We start from the raw sequence: 21392 nt of genomic DNA, 5'->3' as shown, positions 1-21392 counted from the left end.
TCGAAGCTGATTTGTTTCTGTGCGTTCATGACTGCTCCTCATTTTAGCAACAACAAACCAAACCAAACCCTGTGTTTGCTGAAGGTCCCAGCGGTGTCTTGATGGTGGGGTTGGGATGCGGCCCTAAGGGCGGGGCCAGTGGGGGGCGTGGAGCGCTTTCTTTCCTGTCGGGGCGTCGAACGCTCTGAAATGGCCACAATGGCCAGCGCCTGTTTCTTGGAGCAGGGCGGCTTCTCCCAGGGGGTGGAACGGCCCCGGCCTGGATCAGGGTGCGAGCTCCTGCCTGGAATCCCACCCTAGCTGATTTCCCTGGCGACAGTTGTTTCCAGAAGCCTGAGCAAACATGTCAGACATTGGGGGTTTTGTGTGTGTCGCGTTCCCATGTTGGGGTGAGGCTCCATCCTTCCCCAAATTTCAACTTCAGACCTCCAACTCCTGATGTCATCCTGGAAAAGACCCTCAAAACCCAACCCAGGGGTCTGACAGGAGGCTCAACTCCCCGGGTGTGCCCCCACGTCAACACTTCCTCTCCAGCTGCCCTGCAGAACCCTGTCCTGTGTCCAGGCGCCCAGGCCTTAGCCCAGGCCGTCTCCTCCCACACCGCCACTTAGGATCTGAGCTCAGATGGTGCTGCTGGGTAAGGCACCATGAAGTCAGCTCTCTTCTTAGCCCCATTTTCCCGATGAGAAAACTGAGGCCTAAAATATCAGACACCCTCCCTGAGAGCTGGGATTTGAGCTGGGATCCCGGTGACTTCCCGCTCTGTTCCCTGACATTTGAGCCCCAGACAGCCTGTCTGATAGCCTCATGCCATGCTTCCTCGAGCGATTGTTCTCATTTGAATTCAGTGTGTATCACAGATTAGAATAGCTAATGAGATGGATTAAATTTTGTTTCTAAGATTTATTTTACTTGAAAGTTAGAGCTACAGAAAGAGAGAGGGAGAGATCCTCCATCGCCGGTTCACTCCCCAAATGGCTGCAAGGGCCGGGGCTGAGCCAGGCCAAAGCCAGGAGCCAGGAGCCTCATCCAGGCCTCCCATGTGGGTGCAGGGGCCCAAGCACTTGGGCCATCTTCCACCATTTTTCCAGGTGCACTAGCAGGGAGCTGGATCGGAAGTGGAGCAGCTGGGACTTGAACTGGTGCCCTAAGGGATGCCGACGTCCCAACCTGCTGCACTGCAGCTCCAGCCCCAAGGGTTCTTTAAGAGACTGGCTTCGTGGCAGAGCAGGTTACGCTGCTGCTTGTGACCCCAGCACCCCGTGTGAACGCCAGTTGGAGTCCCAGCCGCTCTGCTTGCAATTCAGCTCCCTGCCAATGCACGTGGGAGAGCAGTAGAAGAGGCCCGAGTGCTTGGGCCCCTGCACCCATGTGGGAGACCCGGAAGGAGCTCGGCTTCTAGCCCGGCCCCAACCATGTGTCCATCTGGGGAGTGAACCTGCAGGTGGAAACCTCTGTCTCCCTCTCTCTGTGTAACTCTGCCTTTCAAATAAATAAATGAATGGATGAATCTTTAAAAAAAAAATTTTAATGGGATTGTTGGAGTAGTGCATTTCCCAACAAACTAGTCCTGGTGGTCTAATGTTTGCGACTCACGGAAGGCAGTGGGCAGTCAGAACAGATGACATTTCCAAAGGCCTTGTGAATGTACCAGGTGCTCTCCATGAACTACTCCAAGAACTCTTGCGTCCCCCATGTCACAGATGGGAAAACCAAGGCACGTGTAACTTGTGAAGGGTCATGGAGTTAGTAAGTGGCAGAGCCAGGATCCAAGCACCTAGGCTCCCAACCACTCCCCACCCCACCCCACTGCTTTCCCCAAATCTGTAAATTAGGCTTGCTGGCAGCATGGCAGGTTCGCCTCCTGTTGGTCCCTCAGCGTGACCTTTGGGACCGCTGCCCACAGCAGCCTCCTCCCTCTGCTCTGGCGATGAGCACACAGCCTCCCAGACTCAGCCCATCAGGACTCTCCCAGGCGACTCTGCTCGTCCGTCACTGGGGGTCACAGAGCAGCGTGTATGTGTAACACATCCTGTTCCTTGGGTCCTTTCTCCAGGCAACGGCCCAGGAAAGAGGAGCCCAGAGAGACCTGTGAAGAGCCAAATGTGACCGCTGGAGACTGGGCAGAGGGCGGCCTGCTGTGGCCCACGGGGTGACATCCTATTGGGTGCCTACGTGGTCGGCGTTGCAGGGCACACACTATCTACGGATGCCCTTCAAAACCAGTCTTCTCCCTGGGGCGGGGGTCATGACACAGCAGGTTAAGCTACTGCTTGGGACCCCTGCATCCCACATCGGAGCGCCTGGGTTCCTGTCTCCACTTCCAATCCAGCTTCCTGCTAATGCACACCCTGGGAGGCAGCAGGTGATGGCTCTGATACTTAGGTCCCTGTAAGCCAGCCGGGAGGTCCGGGTGGAGTTCACGGATCTGCAAACCAGCACTTGGAAAAATCTCTCTCTCTCTCTCTCTCTCTCTCTCTATCTCTGTCTCTATCTCTATCTCTTGTTGTCGCTCTGCCTTTCAAATAAATGGAAATAAACATTTTTGGAAACCCAGCCCTTCCCAGTGCCCAGTGCTTCCCCTTAGAGCCACAGCTGTGGCCTTTACCTCCGGGACTTGCCTGTTAACCCAGCAGCTGTGCCGTGGTTGGTCCTCACAGAAGCTCATATGGCTTGCATGCGGTCTGAGTGTGGCCCCAAAGGTTTGTGTGCTGGAAGCTTGGTCTCCAGTGCGGTGATGTTGAGGTGGGAGCCTTTAAGAGGACAGACCTTGTAGAAAGTCATCAGGTATGGCCGGCGCCGCGGCTCACTTGGCTAATCCTCCGCCTGCGGTGCCGGCACCCCAGGTTCTAGTCCTGGTCGGGGCACCAGACTCTGTCTCGGTTGCTCCTCTTCCAGGCCAGCTCTCTGCTGTGGCCCAGGGAAGGGGGGCAGTGGAGGATGGCCCAAGTGCTTGGGCCCTGCACCCCATGGGAGACCAGGAGAAGCACCTGGCTCCTGGCTTCAGATCGGCGCAGCGCGCTGGCCGTAGTGACCATTTTGGGGGTGAACCAATGGAAAAGGAAGACCTTTCTCTCTGTCTGTCTCTCTCTCTCTGTCTAATTCTGCCTGTCATAAAAAAAAGTCATCAGGTCACTTGGGGGGGGGGCGTCTCATGGAATAGGCTGGGTCTCACAGGAGTGGGTCCCCAAGATGAAGGGTTGTTTTATAAATGGGTTCAGCTGTCTCCACTCCCTCTCTGGCTTCCTGTCTTGTCCTTTGAGCTCGTCTGCACACACCTGCCGTGGGGCCCTCACTGGAGCCTGCAGATGCCGCACCCGCTGTGCTCTCCTGAGAGCTGAAGAAGCAAAGCCTCTCTTCTGCACAGACGACACAGCCCCGAGCATCCTGTTGCTGTGACGCGGGATGCCCTAATACAACGCTCCTCGCTTCACCTTTCCACAAAGGCTCGACGGCAACAGCAGACCTGAAGAGGCTTAGTCCAGGGCTTTGGAGCTGGGAGGAAGGTCAGCGCAGGGTGGACCGGCTTTGCTGGCCTCCAGTGCTCAGATTACACAGTTCAGCACAGCGCTGGGCCCGAGCGCTTCATCGCGCCTCGCGGTTCTGCTCCACTGAGCCCTCTCCACGCCTGTCGAGGCAGATGTCAGCCTTCTGAGCGTGACTCGTGACAAGGGAATACAAGTGCATTTTTCTGGGGTCAGCGTTGTGGCACAGTTTTCTGAGCCACTGCCTAGAATGCCGGCATCCTGTACGAATGCAGGTGGAGGCTTGGCTGCACCACTTCCAATCCAGCTCCCTGCGAACGCCCCTGGGCAAGCAGTGGGAGACGGCCCTTGTGCTTGGGCCCCTGCACCCGTGTGGGAGACTTGCTTGGAGGTCCAGGCTCCTGACATTGGCCTGGCCTAACCCTGGCCATTGTGGCCATCTGGGGAGTCAATCAGCAGATGGAAGACCTCTCTCTCTCTCTCCTTCTCTCTCTGCAACTCTGCATTTCAAGTGAATAAACAAAATAAACAAATAATCTTTAAAAAATACATTTCTCTTCCCACAGACCCAGGTCTGAACCAAATCAAGGACTTGGCGATTTGTTCACGGCGCAGCTCTCAGTCTGGATTCGTCCTCCACTGCCTTAGCTGAAACATCAAGTCCCACAGGAGGGGAGCCAGCCGCCGCAGCTGCCCAGACGTCCTGGAGCACTTTGCAATCCGAACTCCACACCTGCCTGTGGGCACTGGCCCGTCTGTCACCGTAGGGACCGTGGCCCTGGCCCCTGACCTCGCTTTTCTGAGTGGGGGCTTTCTGTGGCAGCCAGAACCTACCTGGATGTCCTCGGGCCAGGTGGGAGGTGCTGAGCCGTGATCTAACCTGGGAATGGTTCAGCCGCTGGAGCCGGCCTGCAAACACAGCGCCCGCGGGTCATAGGCGGCACCGTGTGCTTTGCACATGCTAGGAGTTCCCTGGGGGGCGGGCAGTCAAGGGCTGTCAGTCCTCCACGTCCAGGCACTTTTCCTCTTTCGCTGGGTCCCTTCCCCACTCTCTTGCTGACGTATCCTGGGATTGTCTCCAAAATAAGCCTCCTTATCTCAGGTTCAGGAGAAATTACGAGAACACTCCCAAGGGTGGAGCGTCTCCCGGGGCGCTGCCCCTGATGGAGCCCTGGGTAGCCTTCTCCACTCACTTCTGGCTGGACCACCCAGGCCGCAGCCTGTGTCCGCTGGCTCCTCATGGCATCGCCCGAGCCCTTCCTCTAGTCCAGGTTTAGGCCCCGTCAGCCAGGACTGCACGCTCACCAGCTCCCTAACCAGCCTCCCCATTCCAGCCAGGGCGTGGCTCCCCATCGCTGTCAGCTCCTTGGGGAGAGCAAATGAGCACTGGGCACTGGTTTGTGTTGCGGGAGGGCGGTTGGCAGAGGCCCTGGAGACAGCGTGAGACTCGGTCATTCAGACAAGACTCCCTGAGCATCGGGTTGGGCCAACAGGGGTGTCCTGAAGGGCAATCCCACTGTGTTGTCTGAAGCCCCCAACACACCCCACTGTGGCACTTTGTTCTGGGGCCCCGGGCCCCTGGCTGCACGCTCTTCCTGTTCGTCCTCACTGCTCATCACTCCAGCAAGGTGCCCAGGGCGACCCCCGGCCACGGCGGGGTGTTGGCAGAGCTGTGGCCAGCCGGGTCACATGGCCCCTGACAGTTGCTGTCCCTCGTTCCCCACCGGGTGCGCAGCCTCTGAGGTGCCCCCATGATCCCGTCGCCCGGTATTCATGCCCAAGGTGGGAGCCCCCCCAGAGTATGAGCAGGACCCAGTGACCCCAGCCACCGAGCACATGGCACAGAGTGATGTCGCCCCCAAGGATGGGGGCAAAGACATCGTGGATTCTACAAGCTCCCTGTCTCCCTCAGGGAAGTCGCTCAACTCCGCGGAGAGGCCCGCATGGCAAGGAGCTGACGTCGCCAACCAGCAGGCAAGAGGCAGCAAGGACCCGAGGCCCACACCAGCCATGGGGATCGCTTGGCAGCGGGTCCTCCCCTGGCCAAGCCTTGCCACGGCTGCGTCCCCAGCCGGCCGTCACCTGCGGCCATTGGGGCCAACGGCTCCGGAGCACCACATTCCTAATCCACAGAAGCCGCGCGGAGAGACCAGTGTGTTGCTTTAAGCTGCTAGGGCTTGGGTACAGCCAAGCAGCCACATCAGCTACAGACACGTCGTTTCCCTTGTCCCTCGCCCTTGGTTCCCATCCACAGAACCCCCCGAAGGCTTAGCAAGTGAGCTTTTGCCTTGGGCTTTGCTTTCTGGCCAACGCGTTCCCAGCTGCCAGTCCCCAGTGACCTCAAACCGTGGTTTGCAATGCCAGAAGCAGCTGTGTCCTACCGGTGTCCCCCCGAGTGGAGCCTCTGCTTCCGACCCCTCGGGTCTGATGGGTTCTGCACACTGCAGCTGTGCTGGGACTCTACAGGGCCCGCGACAGCCCCGGGGTGGAAACAGCAGACACCCAAATCTGCGCTCTCCCACCAGGAGGCTCCTGCACCGTGGGTGTGACAGAGACGGCTTCTCGCCAGGGAAGAGGGCGTGAAGGCTCTGAATTCTCAGCCTGTGGGAGAGGTGGGCGTGGGGTGGGTCCATTGTTTTCTCCTCCTCACTCCTGCAGGCTGACCTCCGCGTACCCCATCGCATACTGGCTCCCCCACGGCCCCCTCCAGAATGGAGCAGCAGCCTGGGAAGGAAGAGAGATTTCCCATCAGGCTGCTCTCTGTGCCAGGCTCAAATCAAAGGCTCTGTTTTGTTTTGAAGATCTATTTATTTAAAGTTAGAGTTACAGAGAGAGAGAGAGAGAGAGAGAGAGAGAGAGAGCGAGAGCGAGAGAGAGCGAGAGCGAGCGCTTCTATGTGCTGGTTCACTTGCCAGATGGCCACAGTAGGCAGAGCTGGGCCAGGCTGGAGCCAGGAGCCTCACCCAGGTCTCCCATGAGGGTAGCAGAGGCTCAAGCACTTGGCCATCTTCTGCTGCTTTCCCAAGCCACAGCAGAGAGCTGGATCAGAAGTGGAGCAGCCAGGACTCGAACTGGTGCCCATATGGGATGCCAGCACCGCAGGCAGTGGCTTTACCTGCTAGGCTACCACACTGGTCCCACAGATCAAAGGCTTTGATAAGGATGGGGGGGGGATAAGTGCCTTTGGGGATTGTCCCTTGTCGCGGGGCCCTGTTGGGCAGGAGGTGATGCTAGCTCCGTGCACCACGCACAGCGCCCAGGCAGCACAGGGGCTGTCTTTCTTTCTTGCCCCTCCCCCCAAAGCAATCTGGTTAATAGAAGAAACTCAATGAATGACACGCGCACACACACACCCCCATCCCACCTCGGTGTCACTCTGGATGGAGAAAGGTGCCTTTAATAAAAGGAGGTGGGCGTGTTCAGAGATCCTCTCTCCGGAAACTTGGATGGGACGTCCACCTCTCCTTGGGCCAACTGTCAACTTCAGAGGTGGCTCAGGGCAGAGGGGCTGCGCCCTCCCACAGAGGCCATCTGCCAGGCTGCTGCTCCGGAAGCCTCCGCTGGCATCAAAGGCCCGTTTCCAAGGGCATCTCCAGGAGGCAGCCGTGTGACGCAGGCAGCGAGAGCACGAGCCCCCCAGGGGGGCTGCTTGCTGACTCTCCTTTGCTAATAATATCCCTGCCAAGGAGCAATTAAGCCGTGAGCACATTCCAGAGACATGGAGCTTTGCCCCCGGAGCTCCGACTTAGACCTGCACCCATTGCAGACGTCAGCTCGGGGTTGTCTGACTCAACTCACGGCCCCAGCCCCAAGCTTGCTAAAGACGGCCCTTCCTCCTTTTGTCCCAGAATAGTGTCACCCTGAGGGGAGGGCATTTGGCGCAGTGGCAAGACGCCACCAGGGACGCTTGCATCCCACGTCAGAAAGCCTGGGCTCTTGGCCGGCGCTGCGGCTCACTAGGCTAACCCTCCACCTGCGGCGCCAGCACCCCGGGTTCTAGTCCCGGTCGGGGCGCTGGATTCTGTCCTGGTTGCTCCTCTTCCAGTCCAGCTCTCTGATGTGGCCCGGGAAGGCAATGGAGGATGGCCCAAGTGCTTGGGCCCTGCACCCACATGGGAGACCAGGAGGAAGCTCCTGGCTCCTGGCTTCAGATTGGCACAGCACGCCGGCCGCAGTGCACCGGACGTAGTGGCCATTTGGGGGGTGAGCCAATGGAAAAGGAAGACTTTTCTCTCTGTCTCTCTCACTGTCTAACTCTACCTGTCAAAAAAGAAGAAGAAGAAGAAGAAGAAGAAGAAGAAGAAGAAGAAGAAGAAGAAGAAGAAGAAGAAGAAGAAGAAGAAGAAGAGAGGAGGAGGAGGAGGAGGAGGAGGAGGAGGAGGAGGAGGAGGAGGAGGAGGAGGAGGAGGAGGAGGAGGAGGAGGAGGAGGAGGAGGAGGAGGAGGAGGAGGAGGAGGAGAAGAAAGAAAGAAAGAAAGAAAGAAAGAAAGAAAGAAAGAAAGAAAGAAAGAAAGAAAGAAAGAGAAAAGAAAGCCTGGGCTCAAGTCTCAGCTCTGCTTCTGAATCCGGAATCCAGCTTCCTGTGCCCCTGGGAGGCGGCAGGTGATGCCTCAAGTACTTGGGTCCCTGCCACCCACATGGGGGACCCTGAGTGCCAGGATCCTTGCCTTGTTGCAGGGATTTGAGGAGTGAACCAGCAGACGAAGATCTGTCCTTGTCTTTCAAATAAAAATTTAAAAATGGAAAACACAACAAATTTATTAGAAATATTACACCGGGGGCCGGTACTGTGGCGTAGCAGGCAAAGTCGCTGTCTGCAGTGCCGGCATCCCATACGGGCACCGGTTTGAGACCTGGCTGCTCCACGTCCGATCCAGCTCTCTGCTATGGCCTGGGAAAGCAGTAGAAGATGGCCCAAGTGCTTGGACCCTTGCACCTATGTGGGAGACTTGGAAGAAGCTCCCGGATCCTGGCTTCAGATCAGCCCAGCTCTGGCCTTTGTGGACATTTGGGGAGTGAACAAGCAGATGGAAGATCTCTCTCTGCCTCTGCCTGTCTGTAACTTCACCTTTCAAATGAGTAGATAAATATTTTAAAAATATTACACCAAGAATATTTCTTTATCTTGCAAATATTCCTCCTTTTTTTATTATGATTGGCTACTTCCTTTTTTAAATACTTATTTATTTAAAAGGCAGAGTTACAGAGAGAGAGAGAGCAGGTGAGGCAAAGAGAGAGCGAGCGAGCGAGATCCTCTATCTGCTGGTTCACTCCTGAAATGGCTCCAGCAGTTAGAGCAGGGTCAGGCTGAAGCCAGGAGCCTGGAACCCCATCTGGGTCTCCTGTGTGGGTAGCAGGGGCCCAAGTACTTATGCCATCTTCTGCTGCTTTCCAGGCACATTAGCAGGAAGCTGGATCAGAAGCGGAGCAGCTGGGACTTGAACTGGAGCCCGTATGGGAGGCTGGAGTCAAAGGCAGTGGCTCACTCAGCAATAACACCAACCCCCAAAATAATTTTTTAAAAGGCAAATGACCTTTATGTTTATGTGAAGAATAACGTCATCTTGGACACCTCTTGTGGTCTCTGACCACTTGATGGCTCTGACTTCCTGCCTTTTACAGCCTCTCCTACTGTTCAAGCAAGGTGTCGGCACAGCTGGGGATGGGTCTGGCCAGGGCAGAGTTGGTCATTCAACACCCACTTCCCATGCTTCCAAGGAGCAGATGGCAACACGTGAGCTGTGGAAATGGGCCCTGGTGACTGTGCAGCCTTTTCTTGGGACAGTATGAGAGAGTAGCCAAAACTACCAGCCTGGTCAAGCTACAGTCCCCGGGCAGGTGGGGAGGGGGCTGCTCAGAGGCATCTGAGGGTAGGGACGGGGTGTGTCTAATTAGGGAGGCATCCAAAGGGCAAAGGGGCAGCAGAGTGCGTGAAGTGTCAGTGCCCGCCTCCTAGAGGTGGCAATGAAAATGAAGCTCTCAGCACACGCCTGGCGCATTCTAAGTCATCAGTACAGGCACCAGTGGTCACAGCCGCAGTTACACAGCGGTGCACACCTGGGAAGGTGCACAGTCTTGGCTCATTTGAGCCCCTGAAAAACAGGCTGGCAGGGCAGGTGTTGACCCTGTAACTTCATTTAGCAGATAACGAAAATCAAGCCCTGGAGATGGTTCACTTGGGGCTATGAGTCTCTGAAGCCCTCAGCCCAAGTGTTTGTCCCTGTGTACGTCACGTTGGATGAGACGCTAACCTTGACTTCAGCAAATGGAGGCCGCTTGCTAAGTGTGGAGAGCCTTGCTGCCCGATGCTTCCTTTTGGGGTGCTCATGGCTCAGTACTTGGCCTGGTCTCAGAGGAAGACGTGAAAGACGGCAGGCATCAGTGCCATTCTTGTCCCCACACCCTCCCTCCGTTAGCCAACTTCCCGAGGACGCTTCCCTGGGAAACACAGGGGCCAATCCCAGGCTGGAGCTGAAGGAAGGAGGCAGGGTTTCCCCACTCAGCGAGGCAGCGATGTGAACGTGGCAGCATCCTCAGTGCCCACCCGCAAGGAGGAGCCTTGGGGAGGGACGGTCCTGCTCCCCCAGGTTTTCTTGGTATTTATATTTAGGGGCTGAATTCTTGGAACATTCATCGCATTTGCATCCTGGCTGACTTAAGGCTATAAAAAAGAACCTCTTTCCCCTGGCCGCTGCGAGGGCTGGCCAGGGTGAGGGCGGCCTGCCTGGGGCCAGCTGGCCGCCTGGCTGATGAGTCAGGTATGAAGCCAGCCCGGGCATCCGGACTCCCTCGTCCTGCTGCCTGCCCGCTCCCTCCTCTCCCACCCTTATTTGGAGCCCCTGACAGCTGAGCTGCAAACAAACCGGGGGAACTGGGCTTGGGCCAAGTGGCCCCTCTGCTTCCCCGCGTGGGTCCCGTTGCCCAGGAGAAAGAATCCTGAGGCATGGCAGGGAGATAACCAAGGACTCTTTTTTGCTCCTCTCACACCTTTGAAGTGGGAGCCTCTTGAGGCAAATCAACAAGAATGTGGCTCTTGCAGCTGAGGGTCCGGGGGGCGGCGGGGGCTGCTCAAGGCAGAGGGGCTGTGACAAGCTCTGCTGGCTGATAACTTTAAAAGGGCATCTTCTGCGGGCTCCTCACTCAGCTGCTTTATCTCTGCAAGTGACAGAATGGGGAGGGTTCCACTCCTCTTGTGCTCTAGGAGAGCCAAGGGGCTATAAAAGGAGGCTGCACTGGGCAGCTGGGAGACAGTGACGGACAAAGACCCAGGGGGAACCGAGAGGAAGGAAGAAGCAGCCAACAGCACATCACCCCCAACCAGCACGAATATGGGCCCTTTCTCCACCGTCACCGTGAGCTTCCTCTTCTGTCTGGCATTCTGGCACCCGGATCAAATTGGAGCTAACCCAGTGTACAATGCCATGTCCAACGCAGATCTGATGGACTTCAAGGTAGGGCCAGGAAGGGGGGCACGGTCTGGGGCCGGGGCGCTTTTAGATACTCGCCCGTTCCTCTCGATTTGCTCCAAGTCAATGAGCACTCTCCTTTTCCTTGTGTTTTCCTTTGGTAAAGAATTTGCTGGACCATTTGGAGGACAGGATGCCTTTCGAAGATGAAGCTGTGCCCCCTCAAGCACTAAGTGAGCAGAGTGATGAAGCTGGGGCGGCTCTCAGCCCCCTCCCTGAGGTCCCTCCCTGGACAGGGGAGGTCAATCCAGCCCAGAGAGATGCGGGAGCCCTTGGGAGAAGCCCCTGGGAGGCCTCTGAGAGATCTGCTCTCCTGAAAAGCAAGCTAAGGGCACTGCTCACTGCCCCTCGGAGCCTGCGGAGGTCCAGCTGCTTTGGGGGCAGGATTGACAGGATTGGAGCCCAGAGTGGTCTGGGCTGCAACAGCTTCCGGGTAAGAGGCACTGGGGGTGGAAATGGGGTGGGGAGGAAGGAAACCGTGGGTTTGCAGGGGTTCAAACCTCATCACAGAATCCTCACGGGGGCACCTCCATCAAGAAGGGACCTGTGTAGAAGCTTGTTTGTTCTGAGATTTCTGACCTAACTTGGGGGGTGCGAGTCTCAGGACAATGCTATCATCCTCGGCTACATCCTGGTGCAAAAATGCTAAGAAAAAGAGAAAGAAAAGAAAATAAGGAAGGAAGGAAGGGATGGAGGGAGGAAGGGAGGGAGGAAGGAAATGACTGTCACTTTGGGAGAGTATAGCATTCACAGGGCCCCGTCATCTTTGCATAGCTAATTGATGGTACAGGTTCTTGCCCAGAATTGTGAGATTCTGAATGAGAATAGTGAAATTGACAAGGAATGCCATTACTAGCTCTGATGAGTAACTAGTTTACCGGTTTATGAAACCCAGGGCATCATCAGGCTGGAGTGGAGACTAGTGGGGAAGCTTTGTCAAGAGGTTTGGCACAGTCATGGGAAGCTGACTGTTCTGGTACAGTCAGGCCAGCAAGACAAATATGTTTGTGTTCACTTTGTAGTACCGAAGATAACAGCCAGGGAAGAAAGGCGGCCAGGTACCCTCGGCAGACTGCAGGAAACCCTCGTCCTCCTGTGTCTCTCAAGTCACTTTGTCTCATCTCATTGCATCGTCACTGCACCTTATCTGAGCTGCAGCTTCTTGTCAACATTTATCACACTTTATGCTACCTGTAAAGTGGCCAAACTGTGACTTCTCCTCTCTCACCCAAAGCATTAACACTTAGTGTAGATCCTCACCTGTTACTAAGAGGCGATTGGAAAAAAAAAAAAAAAAAAAGAATAAACTTCAGCACCACGGACAGCGGCCACAACTTGGATTGTGGTTTCTTTTTCTTTTTTTGCTTGTTTTGTGCCTTTTATTTTTAAACATGCACGGGGACTGATGAGGTTAGAGGGGGCACATTATTATGCCCTGACAGTTTGAACATCTTGTGGTTTCCCTGTTTAGCTTCTACTTCCTATTTTCAATGGAAGTAAAATAATCTTTAATTAGAAAATGAAAAATAATCTAAACAATAATTTCAAGCTATTGGCTCCAGTCTATTGCTTCATTATTAATAAATGTATATATAAAACTACTAGTAACCATGTAGTATTGGACATTTCCAGTCATCCATTAGAATATTAATACTCTAAAATCAGAGCTGAAAGTGCCACTATTTCTTTACCTTTTGTCGGAGAAAAAAGAATGCTGCTTCTCTCTTTTCTCCCTTTCCTGCACAGGGGGGGGCACCTGCCTTACTTTTTACTCCAGCCTCAGTCGCAGATCCTGAAAAAGCCCCAAGAGAACGAAAGGACATTTATTTTTATTCAGATTTGCTAACATTCAGGGCACTTACGTATTGGAAATAAACACCTGGACTTTCTTCCACTCCTACTGTTTTTGATTACAGTGTTTTAGGGCACATTTAGCCAATGAGAATATGGACTAGATTTTCTGATCCATTTAAAAAATATTTATTTATTTATTTGAAAGGCAGAATTACAGAGAGGCAGAGGGAGAGAGAGAGAGAGGAAGAGAAAGTCCTCCATCCACTGGTTCACTCCCCACATAGCCACAATGGCCGGAACTGAGCTGATCCAAAGCCAGGAGCCAGGAGCTTCCTCTGGTCTCCCACGTGGGTGCAGAGGTCCAAGGACTTAGGCCATCTTCTACTGCTTTCCCAGGCCACAGCAGAGAGCTGGATTGAAAGTGGAACAGCCAGGACTTGAACTGGTGCCCACACGGGCACTGCAGGTGCTGGCTTTATCTGCTATGCCACAGCACCGTTTTCTCTCCCACCCCAATCCAGAGACCAGGAGGAAGCACCTGGCACCTGGCTTTGGATCGGCATAGCACATCGGCCGCAACACACCGGCCGTGGCGGCCACTTGGGGGGTGAACCAACGGAAAAAGGAAGACCTATCTCTCTCACTGTCTAACTCTGCCTGTCCAAAAAAAAAAAAAAAAAAAAAAAAAAGTGAGCTGTTGGCACTGAGCGACACTGTTAGCTTCAATAAGAGTAGGCAGGGCATTGGGTTTCAGCCGTGAGCAAACAGGAATAAAGGTTTGCTGCGTTGACGAGTTGCTGAGCTTTTTTGTACTAGCACTTGCATTTGAAAGATGGACAGTCTTGCCCAGATTCAAGCCAAGCAGCCTGGACTCAGTGGCACTGAGGTGAGAGCAGCCGGAGAAGATGCTAGTTTTTGTTTCTGCTTCTGAAATGTGTTGTCCTAAGCAGAAAATCCCAGATGCCAGGCTCACCTTCAACAAGGAGTCCTCTAACCTGCTTTCCCAGCCATGGCCCCCACACCTCCCTCCGCGCCAGAGTCCCTGACACTCCAACACCTCCACACCTCCCTGCCTGCCTCTCTGTGCCCTCACTCCCTGTCGCTTCTCCCTCGAACAGCCAGCCAGGACCCAATCCTCCCAAGAACACTGCACTCACTCGTCAAGGCTCGTGGTGAAAGCCACTTCCTCCTTTGTTGATACCAAAGCCCCCACTGAAAGTTACCCTTCTGGGCACATCTGTATGAGACGATCACAGCACCACCTGTCCCGGATGTGGACATGTGTCTGTGTCCCCAGCCTGCAAGCCCTCATCCCCCAGTGCCTCTTCAGCACTCCCACGCAGGTCATGCTCCCTCGATGTGTGGCTGAGCCTCTTGATCTTGCACAGAAATTGGAAAAAGAGGAACAAAAAGTAGCAATGTGTTCCTGTAGCGGGCAGGGGAGACCAGAAATGAATGGCTGCTCGGCGGTGGAGCTGGACTGGCTGCTTCCTTCCCTGTACTTCAAACACAGAAGGGCAGGAAACCAAGCAGAGTGATGAACAAGGACAAGGGGAAGAGACAGGACAAGGCATCTGTCCCAACACGGCTCTGGGGTCTGGGTGGCCAGGAGGGGAAGGGTGCTGAGTGGGGCACACGCCCAGGTGTCAGCAGAACAGGGTCTTCACTGAGTGAACACACAGGCAGAAAATGCCCTGGGAATTAGTGGGAAAGGGAGACAAGTGAACTGACTGGGGCCATTTCGGTCACGGGTGGAGGGGCAACTTGAAGCAGGTAAGATAGAGGCGAAGTCGTCTCACTGACAGAGCTGGCCATGCGGTCTTAACAGTCACAGACGCTGCTCCACTTCCTTTCTTCTGGCCGGCTGTTGGGAGAATCTGTGAGACCAGTTCCTGACCACCACACTGTCAGGCAATCCAACGGACCCTCCACGCATTGCTCTGGGGGGAAGTGGCGGTTTTTACAAGAGGAAGGGACTGGTAAACAAGACAGATCAGTGTACACTTGAAAGGACAAGCAGGACAGCAGCAACCGCTCAAGGTCATCATCAGGATTGGGTCCATCAGTAAAACCACTGTGTCCTCTCGCCCCACATACAGCACAGCTATCGTGAAGACTTAAGCCGCGCAGGAACTAGAGTATTTGCAGCCATGCTGTATCATTCACAGAATTGAAAGCCTGCGACTTCACAGCTTAAGGCAGGAGCCCGGGTCCTTCCTGGGAAGCTGTGTGCGGAGAAACCTGACCACATCACCTTCCGGCATGGCACGGCAGGTCTTACGTAGTAGACAGGCAGGGAGGGAACTAAAAACCAGGGCGCAGCGGAGACCGGGGTAAAGGAGACAGAGGCAGATGTTTTATTCTGACGCGGTACGGTCGTCACAAGAACTTCCAGGTGCCAGGGGTTCAAATAAAAATAAGACTTTACAAATTAAAAACAAACAAAAGCCGACAATACCATTTATATACACAGTGGGACTAGCAACGTCACTGCACACACAGTGCAAACAGACACACAGAAGCTGCAATGCTGACACGGCCAAGGTGCACAGGCACGAGGGGCGACAATGCGGGAGGGGAGCCGTGGGCCCCGGCGCCGCGCTGGCTCGGGGGAAGCTCTCCGGTCACCGGCCGCCTGGGCCAAGCGAGTGTCCACTTCATCCGGGAACTGTCAGCTGAACAAGGTCATGGGCGAATCACCCCCCAGAGTACAAAGGTCTCAGCTGGGCCTGGGGACCAGACTTTTGGTCCCACTCCCCACACTGCCTTGGCTAGGAAGCCACGGAACACCAAGCTGGAGACGAACACTTTGGGCCCACCCAACTCCCGCTCTGTGGAATGGTTTATCTGGGTGCCTGGCGGCAGGGTTGGTAGTGGGTGAGACACAGAAAACGCTGCTCTCCACCAGGCAGAAACCCAGGGAGCAAGGCTCAGCTACGTGGCTACTGTTACGGGGGAGGAGCTGTCCTCTTTGGGCTTATCTGGGAAGGCAGGCAGAGAGGAAGAGCACAGGAAGCCACGCGCCTGCTGAGGCCTGGCCTGGGGTCCTCCCTGCACGCACGTGGTCAGTTCGGAGGAGGGGGGCATTTGCACTCCACTGTCAATCTCTGGACTAAATGCATGGGAACAGAGTATCTGGTGACTTCAACACAACACAATGTGCACGAGGGAGAGACACATTCCAGCCACATTGCCCAGAGCAGCCTCCAGGCGTGGCAGGGACATGAACCCTCCTGAGGCCGGGGCGCCTACTGCAGGCCTCTAGCTCTGAGGACCCCACCCAGGTGGGGAAGGGAGGGGCTTCTGTGACAGGCAGCCTGCCAATCTCTTGACTTGGGCAACTGGTTCTCTTCTTGATAAAAGGAAGAAACAACGTCGTGGTCCAGCCACCCTACAATGAAGTGGTAGCTGGCTGAACCCCATCACTTTGGACAAGGGTGGCCTTTTTGGTCCTGGTGACTTCCTGAACTGTCACTCCCACTTCACAAGGCAGGTGCATGCAGGAACTTGAACTTGGTCAAAGGGGTAAGGACACGGGGGGGGTGGTGGTGGTGGAGGGGGCCGCGGTCAGCACATGGTCCTGAAGCAGCGGTACCCAGTGGAGAGCGGGTGGAACAGCCCTGGGGCAGCGCCACCGGCCCCACCGCAGGCTGCACAGCCATCTCGGAAGTGGACTTCAGGGCAGGGCAGGCCCAGGCTCCAATGCCCTCCGGTGGCTTCCACAGTTAGGCAGTCTCAATGCAGGTAGGCGCCATCTTGGGTCCCAAAGTAGCCCAGCCACAGGCAGCTGCATGGCACAAGGATGCCGACCCTGTAGCAGTTAGAGGATGGCAAGTGCAAATGCCCGGGCCCCAGGGGCTCACTCTGCGGCCAGCCAGCCAGGTGACTGTCGGCCCTCACAGATGGGACCCTGGGGTTAGCGCTTCCACTGTAGGCGTGAGCTGCAGGAAGCACTCCCTGCAGCACTGCGCCCCCTGTCTGTCCCAGGAGGTCGAGCATGGCTAGCAGCAGGAGGGCGCACGATGCCTGGGAACCTTCCTCAAACCAAACCTCTGCTGTGTCCGACACCCACCTGCTACTGTCCCCGGCTCGGGAGGGGCCGGGGCTCAGGGACGTATTCACCTAGGGGAGTCCTGCTTCCAGGTGACTCGGGGGCAAGGCCAGGACGCTCGGAGATGGGGCCTCTTCACCAGCAGACGGACGCAGAGCCTGGGAAGGCCAAGCCCATCACGAGGTGAAGGTTGGGGAGGGCTCAGGGCAGCCACATGTTCCAGGGAGGCCGGGAGCGACTTGCACGGGGGAGAAAGCTGATGTGTTAAAAACGAGGGTGGGCGTCAGCCCAACCCCAGCCTCAGACTGACTGCTCAGGGCTCAGGGCTCAGGGCGGGACAGGGGCTCTCAGCATCAGCAAGGAGTCTGCACGACGAGCCCCCACAAAAGAGGGCCTCCCAAAACGTGGGAACTTTCTCCGTGCCTGATTCCTAAACTCAGAAATTAACTGATTTTTGCAGCTGGTACCCCCCATGTTTGCCTCGGCCTAAAGCCCTCCCCAAATGACAAGGCCCTGGCTCGGCCGTCGGGGAGAGCAGCAAGCCTGGGGCAGGATCCCTCTGCCGGGTCCAGGCTGGCTTCCACCTGGGGGCGTGTGCCCAGGGACGGCAGAAAAGCCCACACTCTGAGGGGTCAATGCCCTCCCCAGGGTCTCTGACCACCAAAGCATCCAACAGCTCCAGGCTTCCAGGGGACTGGGGGGGTGAGTGACTGGGAATCTTCGGTCGCTCAGGAACAGCCGCAGCCGGCCAGCTGTGCCGGCCGGAGTGTGAGCGCGCCGCCTCGCCGGCAGCCCCGGGGGAGGCCAGGCTCTCAGAGGCTCTGGTAGTGCTGGCGCAGTCGGGCCTGCAGGAATTCGTAGGTCAGGTTGTGCCGGGTGACGATCCCGACGATCTAGAAAGGAGAAAGACCCACGTCAGCCGCAGGGTAGCAGGCAGAGACAAGAGGGGCGCAAAGAGCCGGCCTCGTCCAGGAGTGGGAGGTGGAGTCGGGGCCCACGGGGCACGGCCGGGGAGGGAAGGCTCCCTCTGAAGGCTTCCAAATTTTCAGATGAGAAAAAGATGGAACAGGTAACGAGGGTTAAACCGGGGGCCGGGGGCAGGCGCTCTCTCAGGCCCCACACGTGCAGCCCGTGGGCCTGTGTGCAGGAGGCCATGTGTCAGCCACCGTCTTGCAGAAACCCTCGCTGGAGGCTCTCCCACAATCCTTTACGGCGGCTCCCAGCTGTCGCTGGGGGTGGGTACCCCACAGCCACCCCGTACACTGTTGGAACCGGGCAGTGTGGTCTGAGGGAACGCCCATCAACCCAGGGCAGCCGCACCGTGTACGAATGTGCTGTGCCGTGCCGGGCTCATGTGCTACACTTCCCCTTCCCGGGGGCCAACTGGCAACAGGGCAAGGTCACTGGGGTGGAATTTCATTGGACAGCCGACAATCCAGGGCACTACGGAAGAGACGGGGCGGCCGTGTCCCAGGGCCGTACAGTACCACATGGGGCAGGAGGCTGGCCTGGCAGCTCAGATGCCTGCATCCCGCACGGGAGCACTGGGTTGGGTCCCAGCTCCGCTCCTGGTCCGTCCCCTGCGAAACAGACCCTGGGGCGGCAGGAGATGGTCTGAGCATTTGGGTCCCTGCCACCCAGGTGGGAAACCTGGATTGGATTCCCAGTTCCTGGCTTCAGTCTGGCCCAGTCCCAGCCACCGCAGGCACTGGGGAAGTAAACCAGTGCCTAGAGCACCTTCTCTCCCCCTGTACATCTGTCTCTCCAACAATAAGAAAACAAAAGCAAAAATGAACAAAGTAACACCACAGGTAAACGTTTTCTGCCCTGGAGCCGTCTTCTACCGGTGACGTGAAAAGTCAGGCAACAACCAGACAGCATGAACACCAATTCCGCTTCCCCGAAAGCCCGACACACACAGTGTCAGGGTCCGGAGCACAGACTGAGCGCGGCGGCTCTGCAGGGTGCGGGCAGGGCTGACTTCTGTCTCTCCTTTTCTACTCTGTTTCCTTTCTTCCCACAATGAGGCAGCAGCAGGACAAAGAGCGAACTCTGCAGCAGCTGCTACGTGCTGCGGCTTTTAAAACGTCCCACGCCAGCAGCCTGCCTGGAACTCTCTCGTACGAGGTTCTGAATCTCCGTGAGGGCGGCGGGGCAGGAGGCCCGCGGAGGCCTCCACAGTGGCCCTGCCCTGTCCAGGCCGCGATTCCTCCTCCTCCTCCTGCGACGAGGCCAGCTTTTTCCGCGCCTCTTCTTGTCACCCACTGGGCTACAGGGGCCTGGCGCCATCTGCTGGCCAAGGCTCGTGAACATGCAGGCGGCCCTGGGGCAAGGTTTTCACAGCTATTACAGCTTTGGTCTGAAGAGGGCCTGGGGGATTCTGGTATTTCCTCCTGTTGGACAGCGGAGCCCGTGGCTGGAGGATCCTCTCTCCCAGGGTGGGGTGCAGGGAGGACCGCAGGCGCCTCCTCCCCCGGGGCTCACTCACCTCCCCCACGGCGTTCACCACGGGCAGGTGGCGCAGGCCCATCGTTCTGAACAGGTTGAAGACTTGGGAGACGTGGGTGTTGGGCGAGACGGTGAAGGGTGACGGGTTCATGTACGGGGTGACGTCCTGCGGGACAGACAGCACCAGTCACCGGCAGCCCGAGACGCCAGCGGCACCGAGGAGCAGGGAAACGGGCAGGCCAGGCCGGGAGGGCCGGCCCCTCTCACCACAATCATGCGCGGGTTGAGCAGCGTGAGGTCCAGGTCGTGGATGTCAGGGAAGCGGGGGTAATCCTCGGCCATCTCGGCGTAGGAGAGGCGCGGCTGGCTGGCGCTCTGCAACCCCAAGCGACATGCATTTTGCACTGGTCTCCCCAGAGCCCCTCTCCCTTCACCCCAGCCCCACCAGCCACAGCCCTGCGACGTGGAGTGGTGCCAAGCTGTGGCCAGCAGCAGCTGGGAGGTGAGACAGCTCGACCCAAAGCCAGTTCTTGGACCACCCTGAACCACCCTGGGCAGGTCCCCCAGTCTCTCTGAACCTCCCATTCTGCAACCCCAAGATGCATCTGGGCTCTGCAGAAGCTGACGTGAGAAAAGTGCTAACGATGACGGAGTGAACCAAGCCCACCACAAAGACACGGCCAAGTTCTAGGCCCTCAGTTGCACGCAGGGACCTTCCTGGAAACAGGAAGCAAGTTAGAATGAGGTGTGTCCTCGATCCAGTGACAGGTGCCACCATGAGAATGGGGGAGGACCCGGGGAGGAAGCCGTGTGACAAAAACCAAACCGCGTGACTTCTCTGCAGCCAGGGATGGCCAAGGACTGCAGGCCGCTACCGGGAAGGAGGCGGGGCAGGGGCGGAGCCTCTCCTGGCGCCTTCAGAGAGAGCGTGACCCTGCTGCCACCTGGACTGTACTGGCCTTGAACCATGAAAGAATAGATGCTCTGTCTCAAGCCACCCAGCAACGCTCAGCACAGCCGACTGTCACTGGGCCGGGGGGCCGGCGCCGTGCACTCAGGCTGGGCACACGGCAAGCACCGGCCACTCCCTCTCCCCGACTCCAGGGCACGCCTCACCTGTACACCACTGCACTCGCCCACTGCCCTCTGGGCAGCCCCGACTCCCTGAGTGCTACCAGGCCAGGCTGAGCTGGGTCCCGCATCCAGGTCGGGGCCCACACCCCCTCACTGGGAGTCCCCTGCCCTGGGCCATGTGCCATCTCTACCGCTCCAGCCAGGCTGCTCCCCTCACCCTCCGCGTGGGACCCTTCCTGTCCCAAGCACGGTGACAGCTCCTCTGCAGGCCAGCTGGCCTCGGGCTGTCCCCATGGCCAGAAGCCCACCCAGGAGAATCAGTTTGGGCACCAGGTCCCTGGGTGTCTTTCTCAGTCTCCTCCTACAGAGTGGGACGGTGGGTGGTCTCAGGTGGCCACAGGGACCACCTGGAAGCTGTGTGACAGAAACCAAACCGCGGTGACTTCTCTGCAGCCAGGGATGGCCAAGGACTGCGGGCCACTACCGGGAAGGAGCCCGCCCGCCAAAAACAAAACACAGAAACGAGAAGTGGGTGGAAGTGGCAGAAGAACGGCGTTTCTTTTGACAACATACGTAAGAAAGTTCACGCCTGCGGAAATGAAGACGCAGAAACTGTATTCAAAGCCTGTGGGCCACAGGAGACAGCTGGCCAGCGGCTCCGGACCGAGCAGGAAGGACTGGAGGGAACTCCAAGCGCTCCTGCTCGGCCTCGCCGGCCACCCGACGGCAGCGGCAGTGCAGGGCTGCAGCCTGCAGGCGCCCGGGTGCCCAGACCCGGCTCCCACCCCGAGGCACAGGGACCCTGTTCCTGCCGCCCTCCCGCCTCCCAGGACTGGCGGAGACTCACCGACTGACTCTCCGAGTAACACACGCCCCGCACAAGCAGGGTGACGAGCTGCGAACGTAGGATGAGGCCGTGGAAGGTCAGGGGGCGGAAGCGCTCCTCCATGGTCCAGTCTTCGCTTGGGGACTGGTCAGGGTACAGGTTGGGGTAGGGGGTGTATCTGTTACACAGAAACCAGACGCGCCTCGTACACCTCGCAGGACCGCTTCCCGGCCACGGCCCCGCCTCCC

General features: G+C 57.2%; 2 protein-coding genes across 2 annotated transcripts in view; one reads left to right on the top strand and one right to left on the bottom strand.

Moving 5' to 3' along the window:
• The first annotated feature begins 10749 nt into the window (after positions 1–10749).
• On the top strand, positions 10750–12221 carry NPPA (natriuretic peptide A). Its single transcript, XM_062193089.1, has 3 exons — positions 10750–10936; positions 11058–11384; positions 11974–12221. The coding sequence occupies exons 1-3, from the start codon at positions 10814–10816 to the stop codon at positions 11983–11985; spliced, it is 462 nt and encodes a 153-aa protein (XP_062049073.1). The 5' UTR covers positions 10750–10813; the 3' UTR covers positions 11986–12221.
• A 2871-nt stretch (positions 12222–15092) lies between these two features.
• Positions 15093–21392, bottom strand: part of CLCN6 (chloride voltage-gated channel 6) — a 41126-nt gene continuing 34826 nt past the window's right edge. The window contains exons 20-23 of the mRNA XM_062190450.1: positions 21166–21322; positions 19512–19619; positions 19285–19410; positions 15093–17689 (exon numbers count right to left, since the gene is read on the bottom strand). Of these exons, the coding sequence (XP_062046434.1) occupies positions 17609–17689; positions 19285–19410; positions 19512–19619; positions 21166–21322 (472 nt within the window). The 3' untranslated portion in view covers positions 15093–17608. The remainder of the gene's footprint in view (positions 17690–19284; positions 19411–19511; positions 19620–21165; positions 21323–21392) is intronic.

This window comes from Lepus europaeus, chromosome 5, assembly GCF_033115175.1.
Source record: "Lepus europaeus isolate LE1 chromosome 5, mLepTim1.pri, whole genome shotgun sequence".
Classification (NCBI taxonomy): domain Eukaryota; kingdom Metazoa; phylum Chordata; class Mammalia; order Lagomorpha; family Leporidae; genus Lepus; species Lepus europaeus.
The sequence above is the reverse complement of the archived record's forward strand: the minus strand, read 5'-3'. Positions and strand labels throughout refer to the sequence as shown.

Excerpts from the sequence above, each read along its gene's own strand:
- NPPA (XM_062193089.1), top strand. The coding sequence starts at position 10,814 with ATGGGCCCTTTCTCCACCGTCACCGTGAGCTTCCTCTTCTGTCTGGCA. Across the intron at positions 10,937-11,057 it reads CAGATCTGATGGACTTCAAG|AATTTGCTGGACCATTTGGA; the intron begins GTAGGGCCAGGA and ends CCTTTGGTAAAG.